The following is an 18,978-nucleotide window of genomic DNA, read 5'->3' as shown; positions in this document are numbered from 1 at the left end:
AACAAGCTGAAAGTGTATATAGATTGTACAGTGTTGGACCTATTTCTCCAATTACCAAATTAGAGAGATCATTGGATGATAACCAATAAATTTATAATTCCTCATATTTTTGGATTTCAATCGATTAGGATATGTTGGTAATATTAATTTTCATATTAAGATATTAACAAAAGTAATTGTCACTTCCTGTAGTTTTTGTTGTAAGAGGTGGAATTAAGTTTGTGTGGATTTATTGAAAGCTTACCTTCTTGCTCCTTCTAGGGTGTAGTTTTGCTCCTTATGTTGATGTTTTCCATCTATTATCCTTTGTAGGGCTGGATTTATGGGAAGATATTGTGTAAATTCTGTTTTGTCATGGAATATCTTGTTTTCTCCATCTATAATAATTGAGAGTTTTGCTGGGTATACTATCCTGGGCTGGCATTTGTGTTCTTGTAGGGTCTGTATGACATCTGCCCAGGATCTTCTAGCTTTCATAGTCTCTGGTGAGAAGTCTGGCGTAATTCTGATAGGCCTGCCTTTATATGTTACTTGCCTTTTTTCCCTTACTACTTTTAAAATTCTTTGTTTGTTTAGTGCATTTGGTGTTTTGATTATTATGTGACGGGAGGAATTTCTTTTCTGGTCCAGTCTATTTGGAGTTCTGTAGGCTTCTTGTATGTTCATGGGCACCTCTTTCTTTAGGTTAGGGAAGTTTTCTTCTATAATTTTGTTGAAGATATTTACTGGCCCATTACATTGGGAATCTTCACTGTCTTCTATACCTATTATCCTTAGATTTGGTCTTCTCATTCCATCCTGGATGTTTTGGGTTAGGAGCTTTTTGCTTTTTGGATTTTCTTTGACTGTTGTGTCAATGTTTTCTATGGTGTCTTCTGCCCCTGAGATTCTCTCTTCTATCTCTTGTATTCTATTGGTGATGTTTGCATCTATGACTCCTGATTTCTTTTCTAGGTTTTGTATGGCCAGGGTTGTCTCTCTTTCTGTTTTCTTTATTGTTTCTATTTCCATTTTTAGATTCTGGATGGTTTTGCTCATTTCCTGTTTGATTGTGTTTTCCTATAGTTCTTTAAGGGATTTTTGTGTTTCCTCTTTCAGGGCTTCTAGCTGTTTACCTGTGTTCTCTTGTAATTCTTTGAAGGTGCTATTTATGTCTTTCTTAAAGTCCTGTACCATCATCATGAGAAGTGATTTTTTTTATCTGAATCTTGCTTTTCTGGTGTAATGGTGTGTCCAGGACTTGCTATGGTGGGAGAATTGGGTTCTGATGATGCCAAGTAACCTTGGTTTGTGTTGTTTATTTTCTTACATTTGCCCCTCACCATCTGGTTATCTCTAGTGCTACCTGCCCTTGCTAAATCTGACTGGAATCTGCCCTTCCTGTGATCCTGGTTGTGTCAGAACTCCTCAGAGTCAAGCTGTCTCTGTGATCCTGTGATTCTGGGATCCTGCGACCCTGGGCTTGTTAGATCACCTGGGAGTGGAGCTTCCTCTGGGTGTTGTGGGACTGGCTGCAGAGCTTGTGCCCAAGGTGGAACACTTTTTTTAAAAACAAACAAACTAGGCATTCTGTTTTTCATTTCTGAGACATCTTAATAATGTTGTATTTTCAGGCATTATTTTATTCAGTATGTTTTCTTTGAATATTATATCAGGTTGCTTTGTTCTTCATATTTTTCTCTTATTTTGATTATTTTAAATCTTTTTTGTAGTGCTGGGAATTGAACTCACGTCTTCATGAGTGTCAAGCAAATATTGTGCCAATGAGCTACATCCCCAACTTTGTATTACATATGGGGTCTATTCATCTTGTCTTCTGTCTCGTTTGAGCTACCCTAGTTACCCTAGTCTTCGTTCATCTGACACTGTGTTTTTATATAAATTGAGATCAGTGAGCTCCTTTGTTTGTTTGTTTGTTTGTTTCAAAGCAAGTTCTTGGCCTGTCGCTCAGGCTACCTTTGAGCTAATGATCTTCCTTGTCTGACATCCCAGGCACTAGCACTTCACTGTAATGCAGGAGCGCTGGCTTGTTTTGTCTGTTTGTTTGTTTGTTTATTAGATATTCTCTTCCTATTAGGTTCTCTGATTTTCTCCCCCTCTTGTGATTTTACTTTTTCTTTTGAATGTGCTTTTTTCCTTCATCTTACTGGTTTTCTTTGAGGTAGTTTGAGAGACCCTCCCTTCATTCATTTTGCACTTAACATGTAGTTAGTTTGTATTCCCCATAGAATTGCAGAGTGTTGTAAACAGGTGTTATACTACTTTACTGAAGGTAAGGCGAGACTAGAGATTTCATCAGGAGTGCTATGAGCCTTTGCAGTTCTGAGTCTTTGTAGGATAAATTTTATACTTTCCTCTTTTCCCAGTCTGCATAGTGCACTGGGATCTCTGGAGCCAGCACAGTTTCCTTTTACCTTCTATAGCAATGACTTCTCCCTCCAAGTCAGAGGATGAAAAAGATGAGCATTCTGCTACAATGTTACAGATTTGGTACTGCATCTGTGGAAACCTGGCTAATGTGTGTGTTACTTTCAGAATGTTGTTAACCAGGGGAGAGGCTGTTTCATCTGGCTTTGCTCCTCTTACTTGGAAACACTTGATTGCAATCTTCATCCTTGTTTCTTCACTAGCATTAGCCTTTACAAATTAATTAGCTCATACAAATGAATGAGTTTATAGAAGACATTTTCATACCATTTATTTTTACTTTGCTCTTTATACTCCTGTGATATTTCTTTATTGAATTCATTGCAAACATTCTTTTGTACCATACCATATGGATTTAAAACATCTACCTGATGCAGGGTTATTAATTTTCACACACATTTGGGAGTTTCATTATTTATTCTCATTAGTACTAGCTTAGCAGATACCCAGAAGAGAATCAAATCAAACTTTTCCTTTATTTTAAATTTTATTTATTTATTTTTATCTTCTATGTATATGAGTGTTTTGCTTGCATATGTGTATCTATATGTATGCCTGGTACCTGTGGAGGCCAGAGAGGTTTCCTAATATGGGAATTACAGACACTTGGTTCTGGGAGCCTAACCTGGATTGGCTGCAAGAACAACAAGTGCTATTAACCATGAGCAATCTCTCTGGCCTCTACATTACTTTCTTAAAAAAAAAAAAAAATAGGCCATAAGAAAATATGCACTTATATTTTATCATAATTTACATTTGTATATAAGTACCTTTTATGCATTTATTTTTTATAAGCCATGTAGTTGTATATTTATATATAGTGTAAACTGTTAGAGTATTATATTCTGAGTTTGTTGTTTCTTGATGGTTTTGGCTAGTGTAATATTTTATAGGTGGTTAAACTGAGCTTATGAGATATTTTGTAAGTATTTTGAATAAAAGACTAGCATGCATTGTGCTTTAGTGTGGTTTCTGGAAAATATGAGTTCTGCAAGTCATACCAAAATGGGAGGTAAATTGTACAAAAGACAATGTCAGATGATTTTAATAAAAATTAATTGTTGGGAGCTGGAGAGATGTCTCAGCAGTTAAGAGGACTGACTACTCTTCCAGAACTCCTGAGTTCAAATCCCAGCAATGCATGGTGGCTCAAAATCATCTGTTAATGGGATCCAGTGCCCTCTTCTGGTGTGTCTGAATAGAGCAATAGTGTACTCACATACATAAAATAAATAAATAAATCATTTTTAAAAAGAGCAATTATTATAATCCTTAATCATAAATTTCAGAGGGTAGATTAACACTGCCTAATTTTGTAACTTCATTTATGTTTTAAATTTGTTTTATTTTTTGTAAAAAAGAGAAAAAAGTCTTTATCATGGCTGTGGCAATTAGCAATGAATTTATTACTACCCACATTTTTATGTAATTTAAAGGTATCAATCTAACTTTTCTTTAAAATGGGAATCTTGAGGCCAGTGAGATGGCTTTGTATGTAAAGGCACTTGCCATCATCAACCTGGCAACCAGAGTTTGTCACTGGACCCACGCAGTAAAAGAAGAGCACCAGCTCCTCCTGCAGGCTGTCCTCTGATTGCCACACGTGCATTGTGATACATGCACACATACATGCATGTGCTCACAGACATGTACATATATGCATGCAATCACAGCTAAATAAATAATAGATAAATACAATTAAAAATTTCCAAATGTTCATCTTTTTCATTTTTAGGAGAAGTATTACAGATGGAAGATGATCTGGTAATCTCATTTCAGTTAATGTTGTGTGTAGTTGACTATTTTATTAAGTTCTCGCCTCCTGCACTACTCAGAGAACCATACAGTAAGTATTGTAAGCAGTACTGTGCACCTCTTCTTTTTCTTCAGCAGTTGCGTAGTGACTGTTCAGTAGGTCTGGTGTGCTCCTAAAACTGAAAGGATGATGAAACATTAATCGGGTGTGGACTCTGCCTTTGTTCTCAGCCCTGCTTTACTGTGACAATATCTGATGAGATGAACTTACTGAAAGAAGAAGTTGTTTTAGCTCACAGTTTGGGAGGCCCTGTGAAGGCTTGATGCCCCAGCGTAGGGAAATGCCAGGGTAGGGAGGTGGGAGTGGGTGGGTGGGTAGGGGAGCACTCTCATAGAAGCAAGGGGAGAGGGGATGGGATAGGGGGTTTCCAGAGGGGAAACCAGGAAAGGAGATAACATTTGAAATGTAAATAAAGAAAATATCCAATAAAAGAAAAAAAAGTAACTATATTTCTGATATAGTTAGAGAACTATATCAGATAAGGGTAAATAAGTCAGTTTCTTGGACTAGAAATGTTTCTTTTTGTCACCACAAGAATAGGACCTTGCATTACTTCTATACTATAGAAAATATACACTTAGCTAAGGACAAGCTGACTCCTAGCTGCTGGAATGATAAAAGTGTTAATAGTAGGTAACAGATCAAAACATCAAGTCTAAAGGTGCTGTTGAAGCCTAGTTCATGTCTGTGAACAACGACTTCCTGGGAAAACATAGTCTGGAAACTTTTGAGAATGTATTTAACATATTTTGCTTCTGGGATATGCAGCCTTCCTGTTTCTCTGTCTCTTGCAGTTTTCTTTGCCTTCTTCTGCCAGAGTCCTTGAGCTGTAGAACGAGAGTTTTGTAGGTGTATCCACTGGGGCTGGGCTTCACAGCCCTGCAGTTTTGATTGGTTGTGGTTTTCTGTAATGGTCTCCATCTGTGGTAAAGAGAAGTTTCCTTGATAAGGAGTGAAAGCTACTTATCTGTGGTATAAGGACACATGTTTATAAATTGTTATTAGGAATTATACTGGTCTAATAAAGTGGGGGTTGTAGGTTCTCCTCAATATCTGTAACATCACTAGCCCTTAGGTAGTTGGATAGGTTTCAAGCTCCAGGCATGGTTTCCTTGCTGCTGAATGAGTCTTAAGTCCAATTAGAGAGCTGGGTCATAATGGTAGATATGTTTTAGCTTTTGAGTATTCTCCACACTGATTTCTATAGTGGCTAGACTATATTTAATCACCTGTAATCTCTTTAATAGCTGAGTCTACTCAGTTGGTCAGTAACGTTTAAAATAATACAGATTATTTAAGAAAATCACAATTTGTCATATTATGTTTATCTTTATTCATTTTTGTAAAGATTTTATTTGATATTATTTGTGTGTGAGGGGATACATGTAGTGTGGCTGAGTGCAAGTAGAGGCCAGAGGACAGCATTCTAGAGTCAGTTCTATTTTTATGTTTGTGTGGGCCACAGAGATCAAACTCAGGACATCAGGCATAGGTGGCAATGGCCTTTATTCGTGGATCCCTCTTGCTATATCCTTACACTTTTATACTAGATATTTTTTTAATATGTACTGGTGTTTTGCCAATATGTATGCTTGCCTGGTACCTGTGGAGGCCAGAAGAGGGCATCCTGTCACCTGGAACTGAACAGATAATTATGGATTCTGGAAATTGATCCTGGGTACTCTGACAGAGCAGCCAGTATTCCTAACCACTGAGTCATTTCTCTAGCCCCCTACACCACAAGTGGGAGAATTATGTGTGGGCCTGTGTGCAAAAATTAAAGGACAGATTCCAGAAGTCAGTTCTTTCCTCCACGGAATGGGTTCCAGGGATGGAACTAGGTTGTGAATCTTAGTAACAAGTGCCTTTGCACTGTGCAATCTCAGTAGCCTAGGGCATATTTTTGATTATACAGAGTGTGTAAAAGACACTTTATAAGTAACTTATAGATATTTTTTTGTCAGACTTTCTCTGGGTTTATGGGATGTAGCTTTTGGGGGATGAGATTTGGAGTAAAAGAAAAATGAGAGTTGCAAAAACTTGTAGCAGTGTATACATCACAACAGATCTTCAAGGACAGCCTGTGGCTCAGTAATAGAGCATCTGTGAAGCATGCATGGAGACCCTGGACGTGATTGCCAGCACTACAAAACAAAGGCTGTCCCAGTAGGCATGAGTTGATAAGTTAAAATTGTTATCATATAGTAAACCGTAGTAAGCAGAATAGAATTCTACTGGGATTATTTCAGACATCTTACTTATAATTACAGTGTGTCATTATTTTATAATTTATTTAACTTTAATTATTTTGGAAATAGGGCCTCATGTGGGCTAGGCAAGCTTTGACATTACTGTGTAGACAGTGGTGGTACTGAACTTTGATTCCTCTTCTACCTCCCAAATGCTGGGATTATAGCTCTGTACCAGCATTGCTGGACTATGTGGTGCTGGGAATGGGACCCAGGGTTTCATGCTTGTCTAGGCAAGTACTCTACCAGCTCATTTGCATCCACAGCTCAATTTCATCAATGTTCAGTGTGGAATACACAATTGTTTTTATCTCATTTACCATTTTTACAGAAACAGCTGTAATCCCCATTAATGGTTCACCTCGAACACCCAGAAGAGGTCAGAACAGGAGTGCTCGGATAGCAAAACAACTAGAAAATGATACGAGAATTATCGAAGTTCTCTGTAAAGAACACGAGTGTAATATAGATGAGGTAATTTCTCTTACACTTTATTTAAAACAGCTGAAGTAGATATATATATATGTAAGGTCTACCTGACAACATATACTTTTTGTTGTGAGCATACAACAAAAAAGTAGGACCACTTCTATTTTATAGGAACAAAATTCTTGGAAAAAAATTAGTTTCATACTTTCTTACTTTGCTTTTAAAGAGAATAGCGCCCTCTGTACCCACTGGATGTATATCGTGAAGATGGTAGTTTTCAAATGTATGATTATTCTATTCCATTGAATTTACTAATATCCTTACTGTTTTCAAACACCCTGCCAAGAAACCTCAGTGTCTCACTTCCATGAAGCTAAAATGATCTAACATTCATTTTCTGTTTAGTGTTTTATGACTCTCTTTCCAAATACTATATGAAATGTTAATAACTATTGGGGAGAACTTAAGCACATATAGTAATTTTTTTTTCGAGAGACTAGGATTCAATCTTTGAATTGAAAGGATTTTTACAAATAATGTACCCCACTTCCCTATAGTAATGAGTAAACATGTTTCCAGAGACTGGCTGCTCATCACTCACTGAACCTTACAGGCTCTCTGTCCATCCTATGCATTCTTTCTCTCACAGTTTATTTATTGAAATTTTGTCTATAATTCATCATCAAATGTGTGAAGTGTTACATCTTTGGAATTCTGACAACTCTGGGAAGGAGTAAGGATCTGTTTCCAAAATCTGATTAAAGAAGTATTAGAATCATTACAAAGCTATCTGTGCTTTATTAAATTTATGAATATCTGTATCTATGTAGATATATTAAATTTAGATATAAACCAAGATGTTCACTTCCCCTCTTTTTAGGGTCACAAGTTACCCATGCAAATAAGCTGACAAAAGTCATAAAAGTAGTTCTGTCTCAATCCTGTTGTTTAGTCATAAGGGAACAAATAGTAGTAAATAAATACATCTTCTATTTCCCTGGATTTTTTTGTAATTACTTAAAATTACTTTTATTTTACGTATTAGAATAAATAAATTTTTCACCTTAAGGAATTTATTCTTGGAATTTAGAATCTTTACATATTTATTATTCAAGTATAGCTAATAAAAACTAATATTTTAATTGATACTTGATAGCATTTATGAATATATAGCTAGTGGCCAATTTTACTAATTGATTAACTACTAAATATCTTAGTTAAGTGTGAACAAATTAGAAAACAAAAGTAGTAAGTGCTTCCTAGACTTAATCCTGTGTTAATTCCTATTTGTTAGAAGAAAGAAGTTTGGAAAAGAAAGTCAGGTTGAGAAAGCAGTTGGTTATGCATTCTGCAGCACTTATAGAGCAGCAGCAGTCTGAATGTCGTCTAAGTGCTGGCTTTAGTGGCTCCCCATGCCATTCATCCCACTCCATTAACAGTTTCCACTTAACCTCTGCTTTATGAAGTCATTATTAAAAAGTAAGTAATTGAATTAGTTATAAATTAATATCATTAGTTTGAATGTAATGTAAGTGGCACTTAACACTGTTAATGTGAATAGTTACTAGGACTAGATTTTATTTTGTTTTAAATTGTAATCTATCATCATATTACTGGATAATTTTAGATTTATATATTCAAATGTTATATTTTTCAGGTGAAAAATGTTTATTTCAAAAATTTTATCCCTTTTATAAATTCACTTGGAATTGTATCATCTAATGGACTTCCAGAGGTAATTTGAAAGAAAATTCAGTTAAAACTAGTATGGTTTGTTTGAGACTTTGGGGGACGGGATAATTGTTTACATTTCTTAAAATCAGTTTACTGTAGAACTGTAGAGATAACTTTTCTATGGTAACAAAGGTTTTAAAGACATACATTCAAATGCATAAGAACATAATTTGTCAGAAAGCATAGAATTAGAAAGCTGGACAACTGATTCTTTTACCTGGATTGGAAATTTAATTTAGGAGTTTACTTAATGTTTGTTATGTGTTCAGTGTGTGCAAGTGCTGTGCTAGATCACATAGTACAGAGATGAGCTTTCATTAACTGTCCTTAAGAGTACTAGTGGGAGGGGTGGAGGGGTGGGGGAGGGCGAATGTGGGATGGGGGTGTGGTGAAGGGGTAAACAGGAAGTGGGATATCATTTGAGATGTAAACAAGTGGAATGGTTAATTTAAAAAAAAAAGTGCTAGTAGGAGGCTAACCTATGTGCTAAATTAGAGGCTAACCTATGTACTCTTGAGCCCTCCCTTTCCCTCCTCCCCAACAAAACAAAACCTCAGTGAAATGAAGAGTTTATTCTTTGAAAAGTTAAGCAAGATTGATAAACCTTGAGCCAAATGGACCAGAAGAAAGACCCAACTTAATAAAATTATGTGTTGAAAAGGAAACAAACACCAATGAAAATCAGGATCATTAGAGCAACTTTGAAAACCAATATTCAAGTAAAATGGAAAATCTATAGAAAAATGGATAAATTTCAGAATACACATGGCTTAGAAAGTCAAAGCAAGAGTATATAAACAGGTCTGTTACAATGATATTGAGAAGGTAATGAGTCTCTCCACTAGAAAAGCCCAGGGCCGGCGACTCACTGCTGACTTCAGCAATGCTCCTCACTACTCCATGACCCAGGAAAGGAAGCAATGCCACAAGATACTGAAGCAAAATGACAAGACATAGCTTCTTCACAGGCGATCCCGGAGAGACCACATGCAGAGGATGGAAATTAGATCCTAGTTCTCAGAGTTCTTATGTATAAACAGAAACTGACACTTCTACAGAAAAACATAGGTAGAATACTTTAAAGTAGATACATAATTTTCTGGGAAAAATGAAAGATTACAATTGCTCAGCAATTGGAAACTATTGAATGAAATTGAATGAAGAAACAGCCTATGGAATGAGAGGAATTCTTTGGAAGTTATCAATCTTTGTATATCTAATAAATAAATTTATCATATATTTCTAATAGAAATGTAATTACTCTAGTCTTGATGGAATCAATAATGAAGTTGTGAAAAAACTAAAAATAGGACTACTAAATGACCCACTTGTATCCCTTCTGGGTGTATGTTCCAGAGACTTTATGATAGTATACCATAAAGATCCTTGTATAGCTATGCTTATTACTGCTCTAGCTATGTTACCTAATTTATAGAATCAGTCCAGATGTCTATCAGGTAAATGGATATATATAGAAAATATGATATTTATACACAGTGGGTTTTTTTTAAGCCTTTGGAGAATGAAGACATTTATGCTGTTTATGGAAAAATGCATATACCTTGAGATCATATTATTAAGTAAAATAATATAAATTCAGAATTGTGCAGATTATAGCATATTAGTGATTAATTCTGAGTTACCAATAATACCTCAGTGTCACATTAAAGAAAGAAAAGCACTTCTTGAAGTTGTTTAACCAAGAGGGGGTCCAGATTTGAATTTTCTCCTTCCCGCTCAGTGTCTGCTGTATTCTCTAGTGTGCGTCTGAAGCTGTGCCTGCCTTTGTCCTTGTATGTGCCTGCCTGTTTCAATGTTTGAGCTGTGTGTGTTTGTGTGAGAGTGGTATTTTTCCCTAACAAAGAGCTTTATTATGCTTATTGAACAGCATAGAACATGTCACATGGGGGAAGAATGGGATACTTCAAAGAAATCTTTACAAGTTTAACAAGGGATTAATTCACTGGCTCCAACTGATTGCAACCAACCCAGAAAACAAAGACCATTTTTTTTTTGTTTGACCAGTATCCCTAAAGGGTTGCTTTGAAATTTTGTTATAGATTTTAGGAAGTTTTTTTCAGCTTCTGAATTTGCAGCTTTCAGTAAATGAAACACATGTGTTATCTAGGTCAGAGGCATGGAAGTGCATGTGACTTAAAATTGCAGCTATGCATTAGCTTAGGTTGTAAAAATTGATGGGGTGGGAAATTCAAGGCAGGTAAGGTTGGTTCTTGGTTACATTGTTGTCTTAAAGGTAGGTTAAGCAAACAGTTTGAGTACACAGTATCTTAGCAGTCTGAATTTGTAAGTGACCTCAGGTGTATTATTAACTTTGGCTGTGAGGTACAGCAAAAGTTCCAGTCTCTTAGAATATAACAGGTAGTTTCAATATATTGCTTCACCACACAGAAAGACAAATACCTTATGTTTTCTCTAATATGTGGATTCTAGATTTTACAGAGATACATAAAACTGAATTTCAGTATGACAGGAAAGCGTCAGAAGACTTGGGGAAGGAGAGAGTATGGGGAGGATTTGTATGGTTAGAGTGCAAAATGCACTTGAAAAATTATAAAATCTAGGACTATATACAATGATAATATACCAAACAAAACAAAACAAGCAAATAAAACCCCAGAGATGAATAAAGAGTCTACAAGAGGCTGATGGAAATATGCATGGGTTCTTGTATCTTGAGGAGGGCTGTCTCATCCAAACTGGGGCAGGTGAATTTCTTGGAACAGTGTTCTGAGGTGATGTGATTTCTGAGCTGAGTATATCTATGGAGTATGGCTTTTAAAGTGACTGAACTTTGTAGTTTCAAAGGCTCAGTGGTATGTTGTAGTGGAAACTCTGCTAGTAACCTGTAAATGATCTTATAAGATTGATATACAGGGCAGAAGAGTGGTCCATGATGGACCTGGGGAAGTAAGAAGGGACCTGGTCTTTTTTGTCTTTTGTTTGTTTAGGTTTTGGTTTTTTGTTTTGTTTTGTTTTTGTTTTTTGAGACAAGGTTTCCCTATGTAGCCATGACTCACTCACTCTGTAGACCAGGTTGGCTGTGAACTCAGAGGCATGAGCCAGCACCACTTGTCTGGGCCCTGGACTTTTAGTAGTCTTATTCCTACCTTAGTCTTTCAAAACCTGCTGTTCTCACCTCCAAAGAGTGTCTCAAATAAAGGGTTAGTTTCAATGAGTACCTTAAGAGAAACTTTACATTTTCAGTATTGCATATATAATTGCAAGTCAGATTGTGCTTCTCTTAAGGTAGGGCAGGAGTGGTGACTAATCTTAGCCATGGAATAGTAGCCATTCTGCCCAGTATATTAATGTAGGGAAACATACAATTTGTATTTTTTTTGCAGTGTTTGTTACCTAAGATTAAGCATTGACTTTTGAAAGCCACAGAAAGGGCTGGGGGGTGTGGTTCAGTGGTAGAATACCTGTCTAAGCATGTCAAATATCCTGGGTTTTATCCCCAGCACTGGAACAACAACAATAACAACAACAAAACAAATTAGGCAGAAAACGCTTCAGGGCTCAAGTAGTTGTGAAATGTGTGTTTAATATGTTCAAGACTCTTGATTCTTCCCTAACACTAGAAGGAAGGGGGAAAAAATCACAGCAAATCATGGTTATAGTAAGAGCCCTTAACGATTTGATATGACCACAAGTGAAAAGTTCTACTCAGAACACAATAGTATTTTAAAAGGTTGTCTAAAATTACCTTCATACTCTGCATATAATAATGTCTTTATGACCTAAATTAATTTTGTACTTAGATGTTGTCCTTTAGATATCTCATTTTTATATGCCAGTGTTACAAAACTTTAAAAATTCTAAAATATAAAATGCTTTTGGTTCTAAACATTTTGGGTAGGAAATGTTCAACCTGTGATGACTTTTTCTGTGTTCAGCACTGTTTTGTGTCATTGATGACCCTCATCTAGCTAAAATTCTAATAAGTGAAATGTATATGTAAAACAGTAAAAAAATAATAAAGTTTATGTGTAATATTCTGTAGTTTACTTCTAGACCAGTCTTACTTTGGATCTGGACTCAGTATGTTTTAAAATTAAATGTACATAGTATAAAAGTTCTTTATTGTAATCTATTGTATATTCTAAGAGGCATAACACAAAAAAGAATAATTGCCAATTTCTTTCTTTTGAGGTTGAAAGTCTTTCTAAACGCTATGAAGAAGTTTATCTTAAAAACAAAGATTTAGATGCAAGACTATTTTTGGATCATGATAAAACACTTCAGACTGATCCTATAGACAGGTATTGCAATGACATAACTTTTGTATATTAGCATGCTTTTTCTTTGGATTAATAATTACTTAGATATGTTACATAGGTTTTTATTAACTTAGAAATCTTTTAACATCCTTTGTAGCAGATTATTCTCAAATGTCTTTGTCTAGTGCAAAGGTAGTTCTTTAAACATAAGTTAATAACAAATAGAGATTTGGTGTAAAATATTTCTTATGACAATTTTCTGATTTTGTGTTGTTTGCTCAGCTAAATAGGTTTTAAAATGAAAATGGTTGAACTAATTAGTTTACTCAAGAGCTTTCTCTTTCATTCTATCCTTTTTATATACTGCTGCTTAATTGATATTTCAAACAATATTTTAAGAGAATAATCTCTTGACTTATTAAGTAAGATTTCTAAAATAGGAAGTGGCTGAGAGTAATTATAGTTTTTAACTGTTCATATATAAAGCTAATTTGACTCTTTAAGAAGAATTATTTTACTGTGAAATAAAGACATGTAATTTAGAAGTTAAATATAGTAAAATGTTTTTAGTTCTATCTAAGTAGAAATGAAGTCTTTGGACAGCATGGTACACTAAAAATCGGGGTCTGCATTATTTTAAGATCCCACACAGCTCAGTCATTAATACCACCAGCCAGAAAACATCTTCCACTTCCCAGAATGCTGTACTCCGTCATTGGAACATGACTTTCTATAAACCTGTAGAAGGAGAGCCATGCTGAAGGACAATGGAGACAAAAAATCATACAAACTGCACTTGTTTCATAGTACTTACCGTATAGTGAACAATTTGTGTAATGCTCTCAACAACAGGAATTAATTTATTACTTATTTATTATTAAGTAATAGCTGCATTTTGATGCATAAACACAAATAGTAAATTTCAGTATGACTTACTTTACTTATCATTTAGTTTTGAAACAGAGAGAACGCCACGAAAAAACAACCCTGATGAAGAGGCAAATGTGGTTCCTCCACACACTCCAGTTAGGTATGGCTTTTCCTGGTTCCAGTTTTCAGTATAATTGCTCACTCAGTCTATGTAAATGCTTCAGACTTGCTCTTTGTTGGATTTTGTATTGCACAGCATGTGCCAGATATATATGTGGAGGACTGTTTTGTCAATTTATGACTTGCTTATGTTACAAATATAACTCGATTGTCTTTATGTATAAGGAACATAACTTAAAAAGTATGTTGCACTCAGAAAGGAAAGCATCAACGTTTGATGCTGGATAACCTAGAGTTATTTTATGTCCCTTCTTCACTAATATTCCACTTTAGTATTACTGATCAGATCCAGCTGGATGCTCCGCATGCTTTTCTCCATTTCTGTCTACTCTTACCACCTTTGTGCAAGACAGCTCTTCTTTTTGAACTTGTTTAGTATCTAATTGATCATGTCATTCATTTCTTACCACTGTAGCTTTCTCCTACCAATAAATCTGTTTTCCACAGAGCCTAGATATAGTAGTCTGTGAATGTAAATCGAATCGTGTGTGACTGCTGCTTAAACCCTTTGATTACTTCTAGTTGCATTTAGAATACAAAGCAAATTCCTGAACAATCCCTAAGACCTCACGACCTGTTTTCTGTTGCCTGGCCAACCTCATTTTTTGTTCTTGATTACTCTGTGTTGGACACACACTGGTCTTTTTTCAGTTTTTGAATTGTCAAAGCTCTTTTTGTACTTGAAAGCTTTCATACTGGGCATTCTTTCTTGAAATTCTTCTTTTTATAGACTGCCATCTGCTCTTCCTTTGTGTTCATAATATAACTATAAATCCATTTCATGTTTACTTGTTTTTCACTAATACCAACAATAGCCTTTAAGTTGCTTTCCATATGGACCAGGGTTTTTATTTACAGTTTTAATAATTAAGACCTGTCATGGTGCTTGGTACATTGCAAGCAAGCAGTGAGACATATCAACTGACAGTAGACATATTAACAGGCTCATTTTAGTAACAAAATTGTGTAAAATTTTGTTTCAAGTGAATTTTACCAAGAGGTAATATATAAAGAGGCACTGAAATGTGGCACAGCATTAACAGACCTTAACTCTGAGTCTTCTCCCCAGCCCCAGCCACAGTGACGTTTACAGTTACTCAAGAGCTCACTCCTTCCTGGAAGGAGCAATGTCTTTTTTTGTTGTTTTTGTTTGTTTGTTTGTTTGTTTGTTTTTCGAGACAGGGTTTCTCTGTGTAGCCCTGGCTGTCCTGGTACTCACTCTGTAGACCACGCTGGCCTTGAACTCAGAAATCTGCCTGCCTTTGCCTCCCAAGTGCTGGGATTAAAGGCATGCGCCACCACCACCCGGCTAATGAAGGTTCTCTTAATTCTTCACCCGAGTTTCTAACCATCTTACTGTCTTTATTGAAAGTGTATAAAATTTAAGGACAGGCATAGTGGTCCTTCATCTCCAGATTTGGGAGGCTGAATTAGAGGTTTGTTGCAAGCTTGAGGCTAGCCTGTACTATACAGTGAAACCCTGTCTTGGGGAGTGCGGTATTAGCATTTAATTGTAGTATTTCCTTGAAAGAATAGCAGTTTTGATGCCAGGTTCGTATCCATATAACATGAAAATATAAGGTATATTTTCTGGAAAACATCATTAGTTTGACAAATAATTTTTTTTAAAGATTTATTTTATTTATTTTATGTGTATGAGTACACTGTAGCTTGAGCCATCATGTGTGTGGCTGCTGGGAATTGAACTCAGGACCTCTGCTGGCCCGCTTGCCCTGGCCCTGCTTGTTCCGGCGTAATACACTGTAGCTGTCTTCAGACGCACCAGAAGAGGGCGTCAGATCTCATTACGGGTGGTTGTCATCCACCATGTGGTTGCTGGGATCTGAACTCAGGGCCTTCGGAAGAGCAGTCAGTGCTCTTACCCGCTGAGCCATCTCATCAGCCCTGATAAATAATTTTCTATTGATAGTATTGGTACTTAGTTTTATTAGTAAGTGTATCAAGTAGACTACTTTTCTAAAAAACTTAAGTAAGATGGAAGTTTTAAACTCTATGCTAAGGGGATTTTATTTTATTTAGATAAGGTCTTATTTCAGGGAACTTCTTCAAGATACATGGGACACATGATATGTTAAGAGATGTGAAAAAAAAAAAAAAGCCGGGCAGTGGTGGTGCACGCCTTTAATCCCAGCACTTGGGAGGCAGAGGCAGGCAGATTTCTGAGTTTGAGACCAGCCTGGTCTACAGAGTAAGTTCCAGGACAGCCAGGGCTACACAGAGAAACCCTGTCATGAAAAACCAAAAACAAACAAACAAACAAAAAAAGAGAGAGATACTTAATAGTGATGCCTTTACTAGTGTTCCCATTGTTCATGATTGTTTTGGCTATCCTGAGTCTTTTGGATCGCCATATGAATTTTAAGATTATCATTTTAACTTCTGCAAAGAAGTGCATTGGGATTTTGATGAGGATTCCTTTGAGTCTATAGATGACTTTTGGTAGGATGGTGTCATTCATAAGCCTATGCTTCCACATTCACCTAACTTTTGACAAAGACCAAAATGTACCCTGAAGAAAAGAAGTCATCTTCAACAAACACTACTGGTCACACATGTAGAAAAATGAAACTAGTTCCATATCTTGTACCTTGCACAAAATTCGTCCAGGTTTCTGGGGTGAGTTCTTTCTGCCTCTGCTTCCTTCAATGGACTGTGACTTAGGATGTATAATCCAAATAAACTCTTTCTCCTCGCCCCCCAAAAGAGAGAACGCTCAATTTATGTGAGAGTTGTATTTCATTCTTTCTTGTTTTTTTTTCTTAGTTGCTTAATGCTTCTTCCTGTGTTTTCTTCTCCAGGACTGTTATGAATACTATTCAACAATTAATGGTGATTTTAAATTCTGCAAGTGATCAGCCATCAGAAAATCTGATTTCCTACTTCAATGTAAGCCATATGTAAAATATCACTTGGGATATCTTAAAATAAAATTGAAATTAGAAGCTAAAGTACTAAGTATATTTTAAAACACTTATTTTTTATCCAAAATGTACTTATTTGGTATTTTATTTGTTGCTCTTTGAACTGCTCCAGATTTGATGGTTATTTTATTTAAATATTGTTAGTTTTTCTTATGTATGCTACTATTTTTCTTGCAACTGAGGCACTTCCCTCTAAGATATTCTCTTTTTCTATTTCCTTCCTTCCTTCCTTCCTTCCTTCCTTCCTTCCTTCCTTCCTTCCTTCTTCCCTTCCTTCCTTCTTTCCTTCTTCCCTCTCTTTCTGTCTTTCTCTCTATCTTTTTGAAACAGGGTCTCACCATGTAGCCCTGGCTGGCCTAGAACTGGATGTGTAGACCAGTCTGGCTTTGAACTCAAAGAGGTGTCTGCCTGCCTCTGCTTCCCCAGTGCTGAGATTAAAGTGTGCACCACTTCTTTTTTCTTTCCCTTTTTCTTTTCCCCCCTTTCCTTTGTCTTCCTTCTTATTGGATATGGATCTATCTGCATGTATGTGTGCTTATGAAGTCACCATCTGGTGTCTGTCTTCTGTAGTTCTTCACTTCATTTCGAAAGACAGATCTCTCATTGAACTTGAAGTTCACCAAGTGCTATGCCAACTGTCAGTGAGGCCCCAGGATTGGGTCCCCTTGTTTCTGCATCCCATAGAGATGACCGTTGCATGCTGCCACATCAGGTTGTTGGCTGGGATCCAAGGTTAGGATCCCATGTTTGCATAACAAGTGCTTTCCCTGCTGAGCCATCTCCCCAGCCCATCGGTTCTTTCTTTCTGTTTTCTACTATTGCTCAGTATATATGCTTTTTCTTACTAATTTTAAGGTAGAATACAAAGTAATGAGACTCATTATGTCATATTCAGACATATGGCTCACTGTGTATTATAATTTATCTACTTCTCAGTTCTCTGTGTGGCATACCCTTCTAGTAGTCCCCCCTGCCTCTTTCATGTTACATGTTTTCCATCGTCTTCTCCATCCATTTCCCCTTCCCTTAAGATTGCTTCCTTTTCCCTCATGGTCTCCTTTCATTCTGCCATCACCCCAGTTTAAGTTTAGACTCTACAGATGAGCAGGCAAAAAAGTCTACGGGTAGGTCTCCTGTGTGACCTTATTTTGCTTGACATAATGATCTCCAGTTGCATTCATTTCCTAGCAAATATGATTTCTTTTCTATAGTTGAATAAAATTGCACTGTCTATGACAGATGTCTGGATTGGGTTCATTCTCTAGCCCTTGCAAGTAGTGCAAGAATAAATGTGGATCAAGTGCCACCATGGGCTGCCTTGGTGGCCTCTGCTGTGTGCCCAAGAATAGGGTAGCTCTGTCTTATGGTAAGTCTAGTTTCAATGTTTTGGGCTAGTGAAGCTTGACATAGGGTCTCACATGGTTTTTATGTTGCTTGTTTTGTCTTGTTTTTTCAGGACTTCCCTCCTGACTTCTATGGTGGCCATATCAGTTTACACTGCCTCCAGCAGTGTGGCAGGGTTCCTCTCCTGTTACACCCTCAACAGCATCTGTTGTTTCTTTATCATAACCACTCTGTCTACAGTGGGATGGAATCTCAAAGCAGTTCTAGTTTGCATTTCCTATTTAGCTAAAGATCTGAGAGCCATCTATTCAATCTATTCAATATTGATTGGATTATTTAGTTCAGGTACTTTTTTTTTTTTTTTTTTTTTTTTTTTTTTTGGTTTTTCGAAACAGGGTTTCTCTGTATAGCCCTGGCTGTCCTGGAACTCACTCTGTTTTGGTGCTTATTATTATAGTTCTTTGTGTATTATTAATTAATTAATAGATAATAGCATGTCCCAGGTGTAGCTGACAGTTTTTTTTCTTTACTTTGTTAATTGTTCCCTTTCCTGGGTAATGTTTTTTAAATTCATTTAATTTCAACTGTTAATTCTTGAAATTATTTTTGTGTTATTAGAATAACTTTTCATTAAAAAACAAAAAACGAGTGCTAGGCAGTGGTGGCACACGCCTTTAGTTCCAACACTTGGGAGGCAGAGGCAGGTGGATTTCTGAGTTCGAGGCCAGCCTGGTCTACAGAGTGAG

The 18,978-nt window shown here is 36.3% G+C and overlaps 1 protein-coding gene across 1 annotated transcript in view; it reads left to right on the top strand.

The window, feature by feature from the left end:
* The window catches only part of Rb1 (RB transcriptional corepressor 1), a 141,419-nt gene that overhangs the window by 48,965 nt on the left and 73,476 nt on the right, over positions 1–18,978 (top strand). Inside the window, exons 7-12 of the mRNA XM_031362507.1 lie at positions 4,163–4,273; positions 6,824–6,966; positions 8,579–8,656; positions 12,829–12,938; positions 13,849–13,926; positions 16,766–16,853. Of these exons, the coding sequence (XP_031218367.1) occupies positions 4,163–4,273; positions 6,824–6,966; positions 8,579–8,656; positions 12,829–12,938; positions 13,849–13,926; positions 16,766–16,853 (608 nt within the window). The remainder of the gene's footprint in view (positions 1–4,162; positions 4,274–6,823; positions 6,967–8,578; positions 8,657–12,828; positions 12,939–13,848; positions 13,927–16,765; positions 16,854–18,978) is intronic.

Source organism: Mastomys coucha, unplaced genomic scaffold, assembly GCF_008632895.1.
Source record: "Mastomys coucha isolate ucsf_1 unplaced genomic scaffold, UCSF_Mcou_1 pScaffold9, whole genome shotgun sequence".
Classification (NCBI taxonomy): domain Eukaryota; kingdom Metazoa; phylum Chordata; class Mammalia; order Rodentia; family Muridae; genus Mastomys; species Mastomys coucha.
The sequence above is the reverse complement of the archived record's forward strand: the minus strand, read 5'-3'. Positions and strand labels throughout refer to the sequence as shown.